The sequence below is a fragment of the Peromyscus californicus genome, unplaced genomic scaffold (genome assembly GCF_007827085.1).
Source record: "Peromyscus californicus insignis strain IS unplaced genomic scaffold, ASM782708v3 Scaffold_8__1_contigs__length_139910024, whole genome shotgun sequence".
Taxonomy (NCBI): domain Eukaryota; kingdom Metazoa; phylum Chordata; class Mammalia; order Rodentia; family Cricetidae; genus Peromyscus; species Peromyscus californicus.
The window spans coordinates 13,144,138-13,161,258 of record NW_026294606.1 but is presented as its reverse complement, the minus strand read 5'-3'; the positions used below and the strand labels follow the sequence as shown (position 1 = coordinate 13,161,258).

The 17,121-nt window shown below is 50.7% G+C and overlaps 1 protein-coding gene across 7 annotated transcripts in view; it reads right to left on the bottom strand.

The window, feature by feature from the left end:
• The window catches only part of Sema4d (semaphorin 4D), a 106,374-nt gene that overhangs the window by 20,898 nt on the left and 68,355 nt on the right, over positions 1 to 17,121 (bottom strand). For all 7 annotated transcript variants that reach the window (XM_052728565.1, XM_052728563.1, XM_052728559.1 and 4 more), the window contains 11 exons: positions 16,166 to 16,228; positions 14,305 to 14,403; positions 9,951 to 10,044; positions 8,877 to 8,990; positions 7,966 to 8,117; positions 6,681 to 6,856; positions 6,441 to 6,597; positions 4,958 to 5,180; positions 3,682 to 3,797; positions 481 to 653; positions 361 to 404 (listed from right to left, as the gene is read on the bottom strand). In XM_052728565.1, coding sequence (XP_052584525.1) covers positions 361 to 404; positions 481 to 653; positions 3,682 to 3,797; positions 4,958 to 5,180; positions 6,441 to 6,597; positions 6,681 to 6,856; positions 7,966 to 8,117; positions 8,877 to 8,990; positions 9,951 to 10,044; positions 14,305 to 14,403; positions 16,166 to 16,228 — 1,411 coding nt within the window. The remainder of the gene's footprint in view (positions 1 to 360; positions 405 to 480; positions 654 to 3,681; positions 3,798 to 4,957; positions 5,181 to 6,440; positions 6,598 to 6,680; positions 6,857 to 7,965; positions 8,118 to 8,876; positions 8,991 to 9,950; positions 10,045 to 14,304; positions 14,404 to 16,165; positions 16,229 to 17,121) is intronic.

Here is a 17,121-nt window from a genome sequence, read left to right as displayed (position 1 = left end):
TTGAAGCGTGACACTGCACCAAAATGTTCCTGAATCACTGTTTTTAGATTTGGGCTGCTCGGCCATACCCAAGGGCTCCTTCCTTCTCATTCTTAACAAGCTCGGGTTTTGTTTAAGGAGCTCAGTTAGGCAGAACAGAAGAGCTTCATGCGGGACAGGGCATGCTTTCCAGTGACCCAGTACACCCTGTGTGGCTTTGAGCACTCTTTCTGTAATCAAAGGGACAGAGGAAGATCACAGGTCCACCGCAAGGGTAGGTCCCAGGTCTGCCGCATGCCACTTGACCTCTGTTCAGAGAGGAGAAAGGAAACACCAGGAACTTTGCTATCCTGAGCAGGATAGCAAAGGAGATCCACTCACCCAGGCACGAGGATGTGTCGCCACTCATCTCCTGAATCCAGCCCCTGGAAGACAACAGGCACACATGACTCTCCAGCTTGTGCACGGGGCACATACACACAGTCCCATCCGTACTCATACCTGCTGGAGCCCACTGCCTGGTGCACGGTAACACAGGCCTTGGCGGCTGGGCTCCAGGCGCAATAGGGGTCCCGTGCCAACACGCAATCCTCACAGCTACCGTGCTTTCCACAGAAGGCCAGGGGAGCCTGGACCACTCCCGAGTTGGAGCCAGCATAGACAAACCTCCTCCCCTGTGTATGGAGACAAAGAGCAGGTGTAAGGGAGACCAAGGCACTGGCGGGGCTGCCAGCTTCTCTACCAACTCTGGGGAAGGCAGAGTGCATTCAAGTACTGCACGGAAGGCAGGGCTCCCTGGCTCAGAATAGGCCACAAGGTGTGACCACCAAGACCTAACCGACAGTGTCCTGATTAGTTTTATTGTCACCTTAACACACCTGGGAGGAGGGAACTGCAGTTGAGAAATTGCCTACATCAGACTGGCCTGTGGACATGTCTGCGGGCCATTTTCTATTTGCTAATTAATGTAGGCGGGTTCAGCCCACTCTAGGTGATGCCACCCTTGGGCGGGTAGTCCTGGGCTTTATAGGATAGTGGCTAAGCAGAAGCCAGAGCGCAAGCCAGTACGCAGTTTCCTCCATGGTCTGTGCTTCAGTTCCTGCCTCCAGTTCTTGTCCCGGCTTCCCTCAATGATGGAGCTGGAAGGGTAAGCTGAAACAAACCTTTTCCTCCCCAACTTGCATTTGGTCAGAGTCGATTATGACAGCAAGAGAAAAGCAAACGAAGATAGAAATCTTGCATGAAAACATAGGTAAGTGTACTGTGTCCCAGGAGGACGCAAACATCACCTGAGGATCCGCAGGGCCTGGGATCTGACGCCACCCTTCCATACCTGGGGTTGGACCTCGAGCTGAGTGCGTTATATTTCTGCACCAGCCTTTCTTCTGAGAAAAGGCAATTCTACACCCATTTCCCCCAACTGAAACACTCCCTCCTAGAGGGTAGAGGGATGCTCACAAGACTCAGAAACGAAAGGAAACTGAAGAAAAAGTTCTAAGAATCGCAAGTCCCCGCTTCCCCAAGGTTCTACAAGCACTATATAACTCTATGACTCTGACCTGGTGAGCACTGCTGAGCTGCCTGCTAGCTGTGCAGGAGCTCCGTGGAGGCAGCTTTTGTGAATGCCACTTAGTGGGCTGTTTGCTGATGCAGCTGTCTCTGAGTCCCACGCTCCTGTAAATAATCCCTCATTCATACCCTGTAAGTAACTGAGCTAGACTGGTCTGTCCATGGTTCCCTATCTGGAGGGAAGAGACTTCCATTTGTGTCTTGAGAAAACTCAGAACAGTCCTCTTCAGCTGCCTCCCACTCCCAACTTGACACCCCCACTGCTCTCCTGGATTCACTGTAGATGATAAAGCACTCCAGCTAGAAGCCAAAGGGCACAGCCTTCAAATGCCAGTCCTGTCTCGTGCCAGAAAGTAGGCACCTGTGATAAGGACACGTCTTTATCATTCATCTCTGAACCCATTGTGCCAGTGTGACCACACCTATCAACACAGTACAAAGAACAGAAAGCCAGCAAATTTCATCCAGCAAGAGACACCATCATGTGCTTTCTGCTTGCCTATATTTGTGAGGGAAGAGCCACAAAAATCAGCCATGGTGCTTGAGCATAGCCACAAAGAGCCCAGTACCTGCCAGACACTGAATTCCAGGACAAGGACATGCCATGTCACTGGCTGCAGGCCAGGTCCAGCGGCCACCTGGTGTGGGCAGAAGTCTAACACACAGGTAAGAGATTGATGGTCCCTTGGTATCTGCGGTGGGTAGCTCCCTAAAGCAGACTGAATCACAAACCTGGAGCCCACAGATGTGCAGTCCACAGGGAAAGGCAATACCAGGCCACACACTGTCGCAGAGCCAGGCATCAAAAACAAGGGTGCAGGCACCTGAACCTATCTCTCAGTGGGTCTCATCTGAGTCCTGGCAAGGAGAGACGAGCACCTTGGCCAGCAGGCATGACGCAGGGCAGGTGGCGTCTGTCAGCAGGGAGGTGCTGCTCCTGCTCCTGCTCTTCCCTGGGCCCTGTGCTGCTCAAACCCAGTCCTCAGCACTTAGGCTCACATGTCCTCAGAACAGTTTACATTAACAAAAAGCTTCCAAACACACACAGAGATCATCTTATGAAGAGCATACAATGGCACCCAGGATCACATGACAACATGCAGCACAGCCGAGATCTGGGGACAGCTCACGTTCTCCACTTCAAGCCCTGTCCTAGCTATTAATTGTGGTGGCCACCTCTTCCCAAGGCCAGTGGACCAGGAACAGCAAGTCCCAGCCAGTGGACTAAATCCAGTACCCAGGCCATTTCTACCCAGTCCACCAGCTAAAGCACTTTACACCTCTTTTTATTTTTGCAGTGCGGTCTCACTCGGCTCACGTCAGCCTTGACTTTGTTATGTGGCTAAGGCTAGCCTTGAACTCCTGATTCTCCTGCCTCTACCTCCCAAGGCCTGGGACTACAGGTGTGAAGTACCACACCCCACTCGGGGGCTCTAAAAATTATTTATTTATTTTTGAGACAGGATCTCTCTACATAGCCCTGGCTCGCTATCTTGGAGCTTACTATATATACCAGGCTGGCCTTGAATTTACAGAGATCTCCAGAGTGCTGGGATTAAAGGCGTGCACTATCATACCTGGTGGAGCTTTACATTTTTAATTGTTTGAAAATACATTTTAAACTTAGTATTTTGTGATCTATGAAAACTTTAGGCAATGCATAGCTTGGCTTCCACAGGCCACTTTGGTCATCTATGTGTTTCCATGGCTTATGGGAGCCACAGTACAAAGCTGAGCACCTGGGACTGAGGCCTACAAAGCCACCCGAAGCACAGTACTGATGTGGGAGGAGCTCTGTAGGGTGACCTGTCACAAATCAGCCGAAGTATCATACCCCCCACCAGCACAGTCTACTTTCTCTCAGGCTCCAGGCACAGGGACCTATTTCCCCAGCTTAGCAACTACCCAAAAGTGCCAGCCACCTGCTCTAGTGGCCTAGTATATTCAGCCCCCTTGGCTCTGCCATGCTGCCGGCTCGAGCTATAGATCCTATGGGAGAATGCTGGGAGAGTCCAAAGGCCCGTTCATCCGGCCACAGGCTGCCAAACCTTGAGGAACCATCCTAGCAAATCCTAAGCATGGAGAAGCTACCAAGCCAGACAACCACCCAGGCCTGCCCACAGACGACATTACCTTCTTTGATGACAGCAGCAGAGTTTGGACTGGCTCAGAGTCCTGGAAGAGCTGGGTCTCCTCGACCACGTGCACCTCTTTCCCAAGGATAACAGCTTTATGCAGAGCTCCCCGGTCTGCAAGGAGGGAAATGCCAAGGATGTCATGCTGGATAGTTTTAAGTGTCAACTTATTGCAACCTAGAATCACCTGGAAAGGGCCTCGGCAGAGGCATTGCCTAGATCAGTCTGGCCTGTAGCAATGTCTGTGGAGGGCTGTCTTGATTGTTGACTGACATGGGCAGACCTAACCCACTGAGGATGGCACCACCCCCAGGACAGGTAGTCCTGGACTACGTAAGTGAAGAAAGCTAACTAGCTGAGCATAGGCAACCCAGCCAGCAGGCAGCATGGGTGCATTCATTTCTCTGTGCTCGTGACTATAAATGTGATGTGACCAGCTGCTGAAGTTCCCGCCTGACTTCCCTGAAATGACGGACTATGACCTACAGTGTAAGCAAAAGAAACCCTCTGCCTTGACGTTGCTTTCAGTCAGGGTGAAACCAGGAGACTCCAACCTTGATGGCCACCACTCAGACTTCTGCATACTCAAGTCATTCCCTCAACGAGGTGCTCAGAAGAGAACACCCTTGCTTTATAAGTGGAGAGCAGCACTTGGAAAATAAAGAATTAGGAGCTCAAGTTACAAGAACCCCAGTTTTCTCATAAAGCATCACCCCTGCCCCAAGGTTGATTCCAACGACCTTCACCAACAAGGTCACATCCTGACAGCTGAGTCACGTTCACTGTAAGACAGCTGTTGCACTCCACTGGCCCTCCAGGCGAGGTTAGGGGTCCAGACAGGCAGGTGACAGCAAAATGCTCAAGTCATCTGGGAAGCTCTAAGGGTGGCCCCTGGGGCACTGCCAGCTGCCAAGCTCCAACTCTCCACTCCCATCCCAGAAGACTTGTCTGGGGAGTTGAGCCTCCCTCCTAAGGCTGATCAGGGTGGGATGGAGCCTGGCTCCTCCTAGAAGCGGGCAGGGTCTCCACTACTAATTAGGATAGACCAGGCCAGTCCCACTGGTCCCATGACAACAGGAACCACTTTGTTCCACTCCAGCCCAGGTGCAGGCCAGCACTTGCATACATAACAAGCGGCCCAGGTGCCTGCTGATAAAAGACTCAGAATCCCAGGTGCAGCGGCATCTTAGAAATCCTCTTGTGCTGTCACAAGGAGATACCACATCTGCCCACAAATGACTAAGTGAATTTCCCAGTCTTACCAAGGAACCCACCTGTGCTGATAAACATGACGTCGTAGAAGGTCCCATCCAGGGCCTGTGTCCTGTCTACCACTATCTGGGTGTAGTTTACATCCTTTTTTATTAGCTTGGGCCTGTTGTCTATCGGGGTCACCGAGTCGTCCATCAAAGGGTGGTCTTTTACGAACTGCAGCGTTTTGTCTGGGAGGTTCAAAGAGCTGGTGTAGTTGGCTGCCCGAGCCTCACTGCCGATGCACTGTGGGGCAAAAGCACCGTGGTAACACACCCACTCAGCTTCAACTGAGCACAGAAGAGAAGCCACATTAACAGCCCTGGAAGGCCACAGTCCAACTTCTCCAAAGATGAACGGGGCCGAGGTGACCTCCCCAGGGACAGGAGCTGTGGTTTTTTTTTTTTTTTTTTGGTTTTTCGAGACAGGGTTTCTCTGTGTAGCTTTGCGCCTTTCCTGGAACTCACTTGGTAGCCCAGGCTGGCCTCGAACTCACAGAGATCCGCCTGGCTCTGCCTCCCAAGTGCTGGGATTAAAGGCGTGCGCCACCACCGCCCGGCTAGGAGCTGTGGTTTTAAAGCACAGCCACGTGACATAATTGTCCTAGCATCAGTAGAGGAATTACGTGTCAATGAAAACACTCGGCAAACTTCTCAAATGAAAAAACACTCATTTCATAGCTTTCCTACGAGAAGAAAGCATGCTAAATACTGTTTAACACACACACAGACACACAGACATACAGACACACACACACACACACACACACACACAGACACACACACACACACAGACACACACACACACACAGACACACAGACACACACACAGAACCAAATTCTAAGAAGCATACAAAAGAAAAAAAAGGCTGGAAAGACTTCTTTTTTTGGTCCCCACTCCCTAACCATGTTTCACTGAACACAGCACGCATGCACACAAGAATAACCAGGGTGTCCAGGCCAGACACCCACGGAGAAGCTGGTCCTGGGGAAAGCTTCAAGAGCCAGATAAGGCACTATCTAAAAGCCACCCCCACACACCCATTCACCACATGGCGACAATGTGCAGGGAACCCTAGAATTTCCTTCACTTTTTAAATTTACTGTATTTAGGAGGACAGAACGGGACTCCCATTGTCTAATGGACAGGCTGCCTCAGGAGACAGGCTAGGCTTTGCTGACCAACGAGGTTTCTTTGTAGGAAACGGGAAATGGAGCTAGCCCGCCATTGTGCAATGTCAGTTTCTCCAAAGAGCCCAGGCCAGTGGGACACTCTCTCATTTGGGCAGCATGTGGAGAGACCTATGACCCAACATGTAGAAGAGATCAGAAAAGGAACCAACTTTGCTCTTCACCCCCAGGTACAGCAGTCACTCAGCCCAGGGCAGAGACTCCTACTGCTGTGCAACCTGCTGCAAGGAAGCTGTGGGATCTGTGTGGTCTCATGCTTGGGGCCTGAGACCCAGAGGAAAGATAAGCCCTCCCTGGAGCCCGGGACCCTGCTTACCGCTCCAGGCCGGGGAGTGGGCACTGGGCCATTGTAGCGCACCCACTTGGTGTGAGATTGCTCCACCGTGGCACTCTGCATGTATTTTCCACGGGAGAAGACTGCCTCCACCGTGGCCAGGGTATAGGCACAAACTGCTGACAGACCCACATTGTTCCTGTGGAGGGGAAACCATGAGCGTCAGGAGGGCAGCAGGTCATCAGGGTGGGCAGGCCCCGGCTGCCAAGGGAACTGACTCACAACTGTGGGGTGAAGACTGCGTAGAACACAGGCTCCTTGAGGTCTGGGGCCCGCAGCACGAAGACATCCTGCAGTATGTTGAAGACCAGGCCACTGTCTGGCCTGGAGCAGATCAGCCTGGCCTTTAGGAAGGAGGTCCACTTCTTTTGTAAAGTCCGAAGGCCGCCCTGGTCCCCCTGGAATGCCAGAGGCAGTGCGTGGTAGGGGCAGCACAGATGGCCAGCCACAGCAGCAGCAGCCAGTCCATACGCCCCCACCCACCAGGCCAGCCCAAGTCTGCCGCAGACAGCTATGTAAGTACAGTACTACTGCCACGTGGGCCGGGATCACAGAGTGCCAAGAGACTGGCACATTCAATGACCACCACAGCAACCACATCTGTCACCCCAAGTGTCACGCAAATGCCACTGGCTTTGGCTCCTGCAGCTTTCCGAGCTGTGACCCATGATGGAGCACATAAGAGTTAGGCAAGTGATGGGTGATCTCCTTCCTATCACAGACCCAGACCCTGCAGACCACTTCGGGGGAACATGTGAATGTACCACTGAGAGATCCTTTCACTTCCCCTCTGCCTGCCCAATTCTAGATAAGTTCTAGAGTTTTTCACTTTCAGCGAGCCAACAACTGAGAGACAGTTATGAACTACATGACTCGGGGCTGGGGAGAAACACAATGGCTCCCTTCGTGGTCTTGTCTCCTGCAATTCCAACTACCCGTGATTAGTCACCCACTGAAAGTATTAATGCTTGCTTTGACTCCCACCCCACCCCCCTGCCATTTTTTCCTTTCACGTATATGTATGTGTGGTGTGCCTCTACATGGGTGTTCATGTGTGGGTGCATTTGGAGGCCTGAGGTTGATAGCAGAAATCTTCCATCTTCCTCTTTGAGACAAGGCCTCTAAATCAAACTCAGAGCTTGCTGATGAGGGGAGTCCCTCTAGCAGGCCTGCTCCAGGCTGGAATTAGAGCAGGTCCACCCAGAATTTACACGGGTCCTGGAGATCAGAACTCGGGTCCTTTCGCTTTTGTGGCAAGAATTTTAAGCACTACACCATCGTCCCAATCCTGCTTAGAGTCTTAAAAAGGAAACCATCCACACACCTCCGTCACTTTAATCACTAGTCACTGTTTGGTCTCTTACTGTGCCTCAGTTGTACATTAAGCCGCATCACAAGGGGTTTCTATCCAAAGGATAACACTGCGATTCCAGAGATAGGAATCTTGGAATGGTGGCATCCGTGCCAGCACTATAGGTGGGAACTGGGCCTGCGGGGAAGCACTCACTTTGCACACCCTGGCGACTCGTGGGATCATTAACTTGAAAACGAACTCGTACTCCACAGACACCTCCGTGAAGAAGAAGTAGACCTTGTCATCGTCACCCTCTGTACCATCTGGGCTTTTCTGGATCACATCAGCAAAGACGAAGCTAGGCTCTGTGGAGCGACATCACAGGATCATCCCAGTATACAAAGCTACCTTGCCACATGCTACCTGCCCCCCATGTGTCATGGCTGGCCAGTGCAGCCTCTGGGACTGGAGGCTTCCCTTGGAGGACATCTATAGTGTGTACACGCCCACTCATAAACTCTAGGCCTGGATGATGCCTGCCACCCTCCTCAGCTTCAGCGAGGTACACCGGTTGTGCTACAGAGGAAGCCAGGTAGGGCTTCCCTACTGGCAGCTGGTCTACAGAGCCAGAGAGTATCTGCTGACTTGAACAAGGGCCAAATCAGCCAATGTCAGTCACTGGAGGGATACCAAGACTGAATCGTGGGGACGCCCTACTCCAAGGAGGAACTGGCTGTCTCATATCTCAGACATCTAAATACCACCTGGCCAGACCCCGGGGGCTCCACCTTTCAGATCACACCGTCAACTGCACCACACCCCAAATCCTATGTCCACTTTCTCAACTTCCCATCAGAGCTTCATTTTATTAAAGACTCCAATTATTTGGGGGTGGGGGTGGGGGTGTGACAGAGGCAAATTTAAAACATTGTTGTTAGCAGAGAGAGAGAGAGCAAGACAGCTACTCCAGTGTGGGCCTTGAGCAGTTCCAAAGAGTTTCTACTGCCTAGGATCTGACATGAGCCACCGTGCCTCACCCCCACCCCAACCCCGCAACGGTTTGGGGACAGCCAGAGGAAAAATGACACGCCACACCCATGAGGCTAGCAGTACACACTTCTTACCATTCAGCCAGGGGATGGCATACTCTGTCCTCAGGGGACTGGAGGAAGAGTTTCGAGAGATGATGGGTTCACTGCCCAAGAAGTTATACGATGTCCCAGAATAGAGCTCTCCCCCTGCAGCGGTGGAAAGGAGTAAAGAGGAGGAATCCAATCAGCCCTGCTGCCTGTGGTGGAGGCTGGGGACAATTGTGTAACACAAGAGCTCGACATTAGCCCAGGCTGGCCTATAAGGAAGCCTTATGCCTCCACCTCCACCAGGCTATCATACCTACAGCAGGCTACCATAATCTATTTATACCCTCATTAATTCCTTGGGGAAAGTGGCCTCCTTGACTCCTGTGATGTGCATTTCTGCTTCCTACACCAACCTCTTTTCTTTTATCAGGACAGCCACAGCCATCAAATTTAATTGTGTTCTTCCGGGTTAAAGGGTCATAGCTAATCACAAATGAGAGTTCCCACAGCTAAACCAGACACTCCTCGGTGTTTGACGCCTCAGAAGGCCATCCTAAGCAGAAAGCACTTTAAGTCAAAAGAGATGCTTAGGCGTCCACACTGCCAGGCAGCATGGTTCAGCCTCCCCTACTTTAAATACACTCTGAACATGTACCTTAGCCTACACCTGCGCAGAAGCGCCATCTTACACGATGCCTGTTTCTAAGACAGTACTGAATCTCTCACAAAGTTCACTGGATAGTGTACATTGATGGTGAAGATGGACCCTCCACCTGGCCGAAAGTTCCCAAGGTGAACTGTCTGTACAACAGCCTGTGCCCGCTCGCCTCAGATACGGAAGACCACAGGAGGAGGCACGCAGCCCCAGGAGCATCCGGTGGTGCTCAGTGACTGACAGAAGCATGTGTTGCCACAGTGAGGGCTGAGTTTCCCTCTGAAGGATGAACTCAAAGCTCTCACTGAGGGGTTGTGCAGTGGGATGCTCACCTTCTGTGAAAGGAGCTAGTGTCAGAATGAAGCCAGGGGAGACGGGACTGAGGGAGGAGCTCAGTGAAGCAGGTGGGAACACGACATGCCACCATAAACTCAGAGTGCAGAAGCCCCAGAGGCAGGACTCACCAACCATGACTGACGTGTAGCTGTGGGCAGGGTCAAAGGGGCATCTTCCTTTACCATCTTCACTTTTCCCCAGGAACTTGAAGGATGTCAAGTTCTACAAAGGAAGAAAAAGAAAACACCTGACCTTCGGGTGCTAAGGGCATGCCCTTGACCATCTAACGGTACAGAAGACCAGCAGTGTGCAGCAAGTGGGCCCCGACCCATGTGGGTCCTGCCCTGGGAACAATGCCACCAGAAGCACATCTCAAGTGCATGACAGAGCCTGGGACATGCAGGGTCACAGTCTCAGCCTCCTCTACCACACTACCCAAGAAATGGGCCACGCAAACCAAACCAAACCAAACCACAGAATCCTCACTCTGTTCATCCACTACCAGAAGCTCCAGGAGGATCCATTCTGACTAAAGGCAAAACCAAGCTCACTCCAACAACACAGGCCATGCCAGGATCAGGCCACGCCGTGCTCTAAGCTGCCCCATACCATATAAAACAGCGGTTTCCAGGCGGTGCCTTGCCCTAGGAGACTACATTTTACAATTTTGATTCCACTTTAGGAAAAAGGATGAGTAGGCCCTGGGTGGACCTACAAACCACACCATCCACCCGCCCCCCAAAAAAAACAAACTAATAAATGACTTATTTCTGGGATAGAAAAGGAGCCACCTGTGAACTCATCAGAGGTGGTTGAGAGTGTCGGGGCACATGTTGGCATTAAGAACACCTGGGAGAGCAGGCCCCAAAATTAACAGACTGAGGAGAAGGTGTTCCTCACCTGGCCCCAGAAAGCAGTGGACACTAACACTGTGATGGATGGCCCCATACCAAACTATCGCCTGGTACGTACCTTGGAGCTAGTCTCTACAGCTTTGCTCCCAAACACTGATTACAGCAGAGGCCATGGAAGAGTGCTGCTTACTGGCTTGCTCCTCATGACTTGCTCAGCCTTTCTCATCCACCCACAGTGGTCTGCGCCCTCCCACATCAGTCACTAATAAGGGATTATCCTTGAGGCTTGCCTGCGGGCCAATCTTATGGAGGCATTTTCTTAACCGTGGTTCCCTCTTCTCAGGTAACCCTAGCTTCTGTCAAGTTGGCAAACATAAAACAAACAAGAAACGGGACACCATACAAGGAAAAAACAGATACAGCCAAACATTAATACATAATGAATCAGGATGTCCTCATACAGGGAAAAATGAGACACAATTAAACAGCAAGTGACAGACTGGGGGAAATGCCCACAAAGTGATGATGAGGTATTTCCACTTCTGAATATACAGGAACACATACAGTAGAGTATAGCAGATGAAAAATACAGGCCAAATGTTAAAAGACAGGACCACCTCACAGGGCAACCTGCCAGAACTCCAGGAGTGTTGGGAAACTCAAAGTGGGCAGTCACTGTACACTTAGCAGACTGGAGAGGTTGCGGAGCGGTGCTGTCCACCAGGGTCAGGAGCTGCCAGCCCTGCCAGAAACAGCTGGCTGGAAGCCACAGGCCAGCAAGCACACAGGACCTCATAGTGTAAGAACGGCTGAAATGACCAACGGGCCAGTTAGAACAATAAGGGTCACCCGTCAGGCTAGGAAGTGTGAGCTGGGGTGACAGTGTAGTCCACTTGATAAGACACATCTGTCATCGTACCTCACAGGGATGCCTGGAGGCTACTGGGGCTACTGCCCTGCTCTAAGCTGTCGGACAGGGAAGAAAGACGGAGCACACTGCCAATCATTGTGCTTTTGTAGCTACAATGACGAAATCAGTCGTGCAGGAAAATGGCCCCATTGGTTTGTTTTTTCGAGACAGGGTTTCTGGGTAGCCCTGGCTGTCCTGGAACTCTGTGTAGTCCAGGCTGGCTTCAAACTCAGAGATTCTCTTGCCGAGTGCTGGAATTAAGGCATGTGCCACTACCACCCAGACAGATGTCCCCATTTTAAGAAATGCTTGCAAAAAGGCCTCTGTGAATCATGGGTCACACTTTATCAAGTGTACACAAGCTCACACAATTACAAATACATACATATATACACATGTACAAAAGGACACATAACACAGTGTGGTCCAGGTGCAAAATGTACCACAGGGATGGACTCTGCGGTAGGTGTGAGTTTTTTCTTTCCTTTTTCTTTTATTTATTAATTAATTAAAAGTTTCAGTTTCCTAGTCTAGTTTTAAACCAAGCATCCTATCCCCTTACCTCGTGCCCAGGTACTGCTTTAGAATATAAACAGTAGTCCTGACGCTTCCAACTAGACCATTCAGGGTTTTCAGGAGGTACCAACGTGAAAACGTCTTTACTACACCCCTCTTCTTTCCCTCCTTCCTCTTCTGTTTGCTCTCCTTGTTTTCTACTTAAGATGTCTATCTCTGAGGAGCAAGGGACTTTACATCCCAGAAGAGCCACCACATGCAAATATACCACACATACAGAACACACACACACAAACACACACACACACACACACACACACACACACACACACACAGTACACAGCCGGGTGAATCTGTGCAGTGGTCCTCTCCCAGGACAGCTGTACAAATATTCAGTGTCTTAATTCTCTCATGATGTTTATTTTTCTTTTGAGAGAATCTTTTGAGCTTTATCTTGTAACCCAGGCTGACCTCATACTCAGGACCCTCCCAAAAGTGCAGGAGATTTCTGGTTTGCTCAACACACCTAGCTGTCTAAGTGAATTTCTAATGAGTCTAATGAGTCTGTGTTTTGTCTGGTTATATCTCCGACTCTGTGTGTGTGTGTGTGTGCGCGCGCGCGCGCGCGCGCGCGCGCGTGCGCGCACATGCATGTGTTCCGTATGTACAGTGGACAAGCACGTGGTGGGTGTTTATATATGTGTGGTGCTGGGGATCAAGACCCAACAGCTCTTGCTAGCACGCCTAGCCTCTAACTGAACTATACTGGGAACAAGTTTTATGTTTCAGCTAATTGAGGGTTTAGGTGAATGAAGCTTTTCATTTGGAGTCTTCCCTGTCATCTGCAGCCAACTGCAGCAGAGCGATGAACTACGTCTCCTGCCTCCTCGCCTTGCCCTACCCTGCCCGGTGTCACTCATCCACGTTCAGCAGAGCCACAGGGTACATGCTACCCCTCCTCATGGTCATCAGATACACAACATAGGTTTGGTAAGAGCCAAGGTTTTAGCATCCAGTGGAGACTCTGGATCTATGCCCAGCGGGGAAGAGAGGAAAACCATATAGTATGTTTCATATTTGCTATGGATTATTTGTGAAATTTCTCCCATGGGTTCCTGGGTTTGTTTCCAGGTGGCGTGATCCAGGGGAGGTTGTGGAAGTGAGACCTGCCAGAGGAAGTGGGTTTCTGGGGTGCCAGCCCTACTTCTTGTCCCCGCCTTCTGTTTTGCTGAGATGCCTTCGATACTGTTGAAGTGTGAGCCACGGTAAGCTCTTCGTCCCATAAGTTGCTTTTCGTCAAGGATTTGGTCACAGCAAGGGCAAAAGTATGTGACTTGTAATATACATTGTATTTGTAAACTTTCATGTGCTGTTTGAGTGCACGGGGACGCTGCTCTGGAAGCAGGGCTGCACCTCCCCCTTCAGACCCACGCATATTGTTCACAAAGCATTCTCCAAGGCCTCTTGTCCGGGGATGGACTGCCCCCTAACTCTGACAGGGAGGAGAGGACATCGAAGAACCTAAGAGTAAGTACATTATGCCCTTGAGAGCAGCTAGAAGGTGAACCATTTGCAAAAGAGGTTACTATTATTTATCTCACGATATAAAAGTGCCTACAGTGTGTGTGTGTGTGTGTGTGTGTGTGTGTGTGTGTGTGTGTGTGTGTGTGTAGCCAAAAGCTCAGCCATGGGAAGCTCAGCCATGGAGAGGTGGCTCCAGCTGACGGCCTCAGTTTCCTCAGATTCTAAGTTCCTGATCTGATGATGTTTTCTCTCTGTGGCTACTTGTTCTTTTATTCAGAAGCCTCGCCCAAGTGGACTCTGCTGTGACCAGGACTCTTGTCTATTGGGAACTCTAAGAGGCTGGCTGCCTTAACAAGACCCCTTTGATTTTTGCTAGGCATCTGGAGCACCCAATTTGACATTTTGATATCTATCTCTTGGTAATATTCTTTTACGTTGTCTTGCCATGTACGTAATAAATTCACTCATCCAAAACTGAAAGGATGGCTACTGTGGATTATCCTCTGGAACACAAGTCAGGAGGAACGGGACTGGGGGCTGCTGGGGCTGCAGGAAGCTTGACTGTGTAGTTCTTAGTCCATGTGGCTTGCAGAAAGAACGGGAGAGTCTGGCCAGAACTCTAATCACTGGCCAGGCTGGTACATGAACACTGATAAAAGGGATGTGTGGTGGCCTTACCAGGTGGTCACAGGTGGGCTGGAACGCATTGGTCCCACACACATAGAGGGAGGTGGTGCTGAGTGGCTGCAGCACTCGGATGTAGTTGAGGCACTCCGTCTGCAAGGGAAACACACACACACACGATCAACAGACAGCCAGCCACCAGAGAACCCTCAGGTCCACACAGTGAAGGCCAGTCACCCACTGCCCTGTCCTTTCCTCTGCTCAGGCTGGTCGGTCTATGTCTGTGGGGGAGGTGGGGTACTGCACAGTGAGCCATGCTCTGCAATGTGAACTTTATCTCTGTGGTCCACAGGCAGTTCAGGTGCCAGGCACGACTTTAGCTCTGTCCCTAACACATGCTCAGTCAGTATCTAGTGACGAAACAAAGCCAAGACCAAACAAGAGCTGACCTCAAATTGTACCGGGGTACCTACTACAGATGGCAATGTATTTACCCTTGCCAAACACACCATTCATTCTGGTGCCCATATCACCAAAGCAGACATTGTACAGTCGCATTCTGCTTTCCTGGGGACTCCACCCTGCACTCCCACCAGCACAGAACTGGAAATAGTGACTAGCAGAGTCAGAGAGAGGCCAGCCCTGAGGGTATAGCCAGCTGTACATCCCCGAGGGACCAGTGGGAAAACAGAGATGACAGTTTGGAACCCATGTGCTATTTTCGGAGAACAGTGCTCAGATTATATGGGCTATAGCCTGAAATTATCTCAAATCGGGAAAGTGTTTTTTTGCAACAACTGTTTTCAAATGGTTGGGAAGTCATTCAGAGGAGGGCTCCCTACCAAGTTCATTGTGGGTCCCCACGTGTAGCAGTGCAAGGCATCAGCTCACTCAGCTACACGGATTGCCTGCAGGACAGCCAGTCCATCATAATGTCTGGCCACCTCTTAGTTCCTGAGTTAATACTGCAGTTACAACCAGTATGGCAGTGAAATGTGCAGTTAGCATTTAACCAAGGAACTTAAACCAAAAAAATAATAAAAAATAAAAATTAAAAAATTAAAAAAAAATGAGTGGGTTTTTTTTTTTTTTTGTTTTTTCGAGACAGGGTTTCTCTGTGTAGCTTTGCGCCTTTTCCTGAAACTCACTTGGTAGCCCAGGCTGGCCTCGAACTCACAGAGATCCGCCTGGCTCTGCCTCCCGAGTGCTGGGATTAAAGGCGTGCGCCACCACCGCCCGGCTGGGTTATTATTTTTTTTAATCTTTGTTTTGAAAGCAGCCAACAACTGATAAACTGCCATCACTCGGCCATCATGATCATCATCAGGGACAACCTGGCTCTCGTGGTCTAAGGACATCTGCAGGGCACCAGGGTAGGCACAGGAGGGTACCCAGAGCTCCTGAGAAAGGGCTACAAAGCCTAGTCTCCCTGAATGAGCACCTCACTGATGTAAAAACAAAAACCCCAAAATCAAACAAACAAAACAGCCAACCAAACCCCCATAACCTCTCAGGTCTCAGTGGGTGCAGGGGAGCCTAGAAACATGGGGGTGGGGTATGCCCAGGCACTAGTGGGCAGCAGAAATTAGCTTCTGTAGTCACAATGCCAGGCCATTTGAAAAAGCTTCTCCAGTGCTGATGACCTTGACCTACCCTGAGAGCACCGATCCTGACACCAGGGGGCAGGGAGAGCTACCAGATGTGTTGAGACAGCGGGACTGAGCCCAGCAGAATCACATGATGCCCAGTGGGCAACAGAGAGAAGCCCTGATCCTTGAGAGGATCCAAATCTAAATACCTAAGAAGTGTGTGTGTGTGTGTGTGTGTGTGTGTGTGTGTGTGTGTGTGTGCGCGCGCGCGCGGGGGAATGCGTGGGGGGATGGGGGTGGGGGGTTTCTTTGTAACCTGCAATTACCTGCTTTGATTTCCCCTTCTCTGCACACTTGGCTTTTTTTTCTTCGGAGACCTTCCAATACACCTGTGAGGGAGAAATGCATGAGCGCCCCGTTCCCTGCAGCCTCCCCTGAAAAGGAACTGCTGGGATAAAACAGACACCAACAGAAAGAACACAACACAGCTCAGCATAGAGGTTCGCGGCCAGAATCAAGTCAGACTGAGAAGAGGTTCAAGGAGCAGGCAGATGCTGAGACCAGAGTCATCATCCCCAGGGCTTCCTGATGCTCTGTGACCATCATCCCCAAACTAGCAGGATCACACAGACTTCGGACTTGCTACAAAGAACAGAAGAGGGCTGGGGAGATGGCTCCGTGGGTGAGGTGCTTGTAGCTAAGCAAAGGACCTGAATTCGATGCCTAGAATCCATGTGAAAAGGCTAAGTGTGGTACCACCCTGGTGATCCCAGCACTGGGAGGCGGAGACAGGAGTGGCCGCATGGCTTGCTGGCTGCCAGCCTACTTGACAAGCTCCAGACCAGTCGAGGGACCATGTCCCAACATAACACAATTTTAAAAGTGGATGGCACCTGAGGAAAGACACCCAAAGCTGTCCTATGACTCACCCCCCCCACTCCACCCCCCCCCCCCCCCCCCCCCCCGCCCACACACACATAGAATGAAACTGAAACCAATTTAATTATACCCAAAAGTACAGGCTTTCATTTGTTCTTTTGTGTTTTGTTTTCCATACAAGGTTTCTCTGTGTAACAGTCCTGGCTGTCCTGGAACTCACTCTGTAGACCAGGCTGGCCTCGAACTCACAGGGATCTGCCTGCCTCTGCCTTGCAAGTGCTGGGATTAAAGGCGTGCACCACCATTGCCTGGTTCCTTTTTTTAAATTTTTTTTTTTTTTTTTTTTTTGGTTTTTCGAGACAGGGTTTCTCTGTATAGCTTTGCGCCTTTCCTGGGACTCACT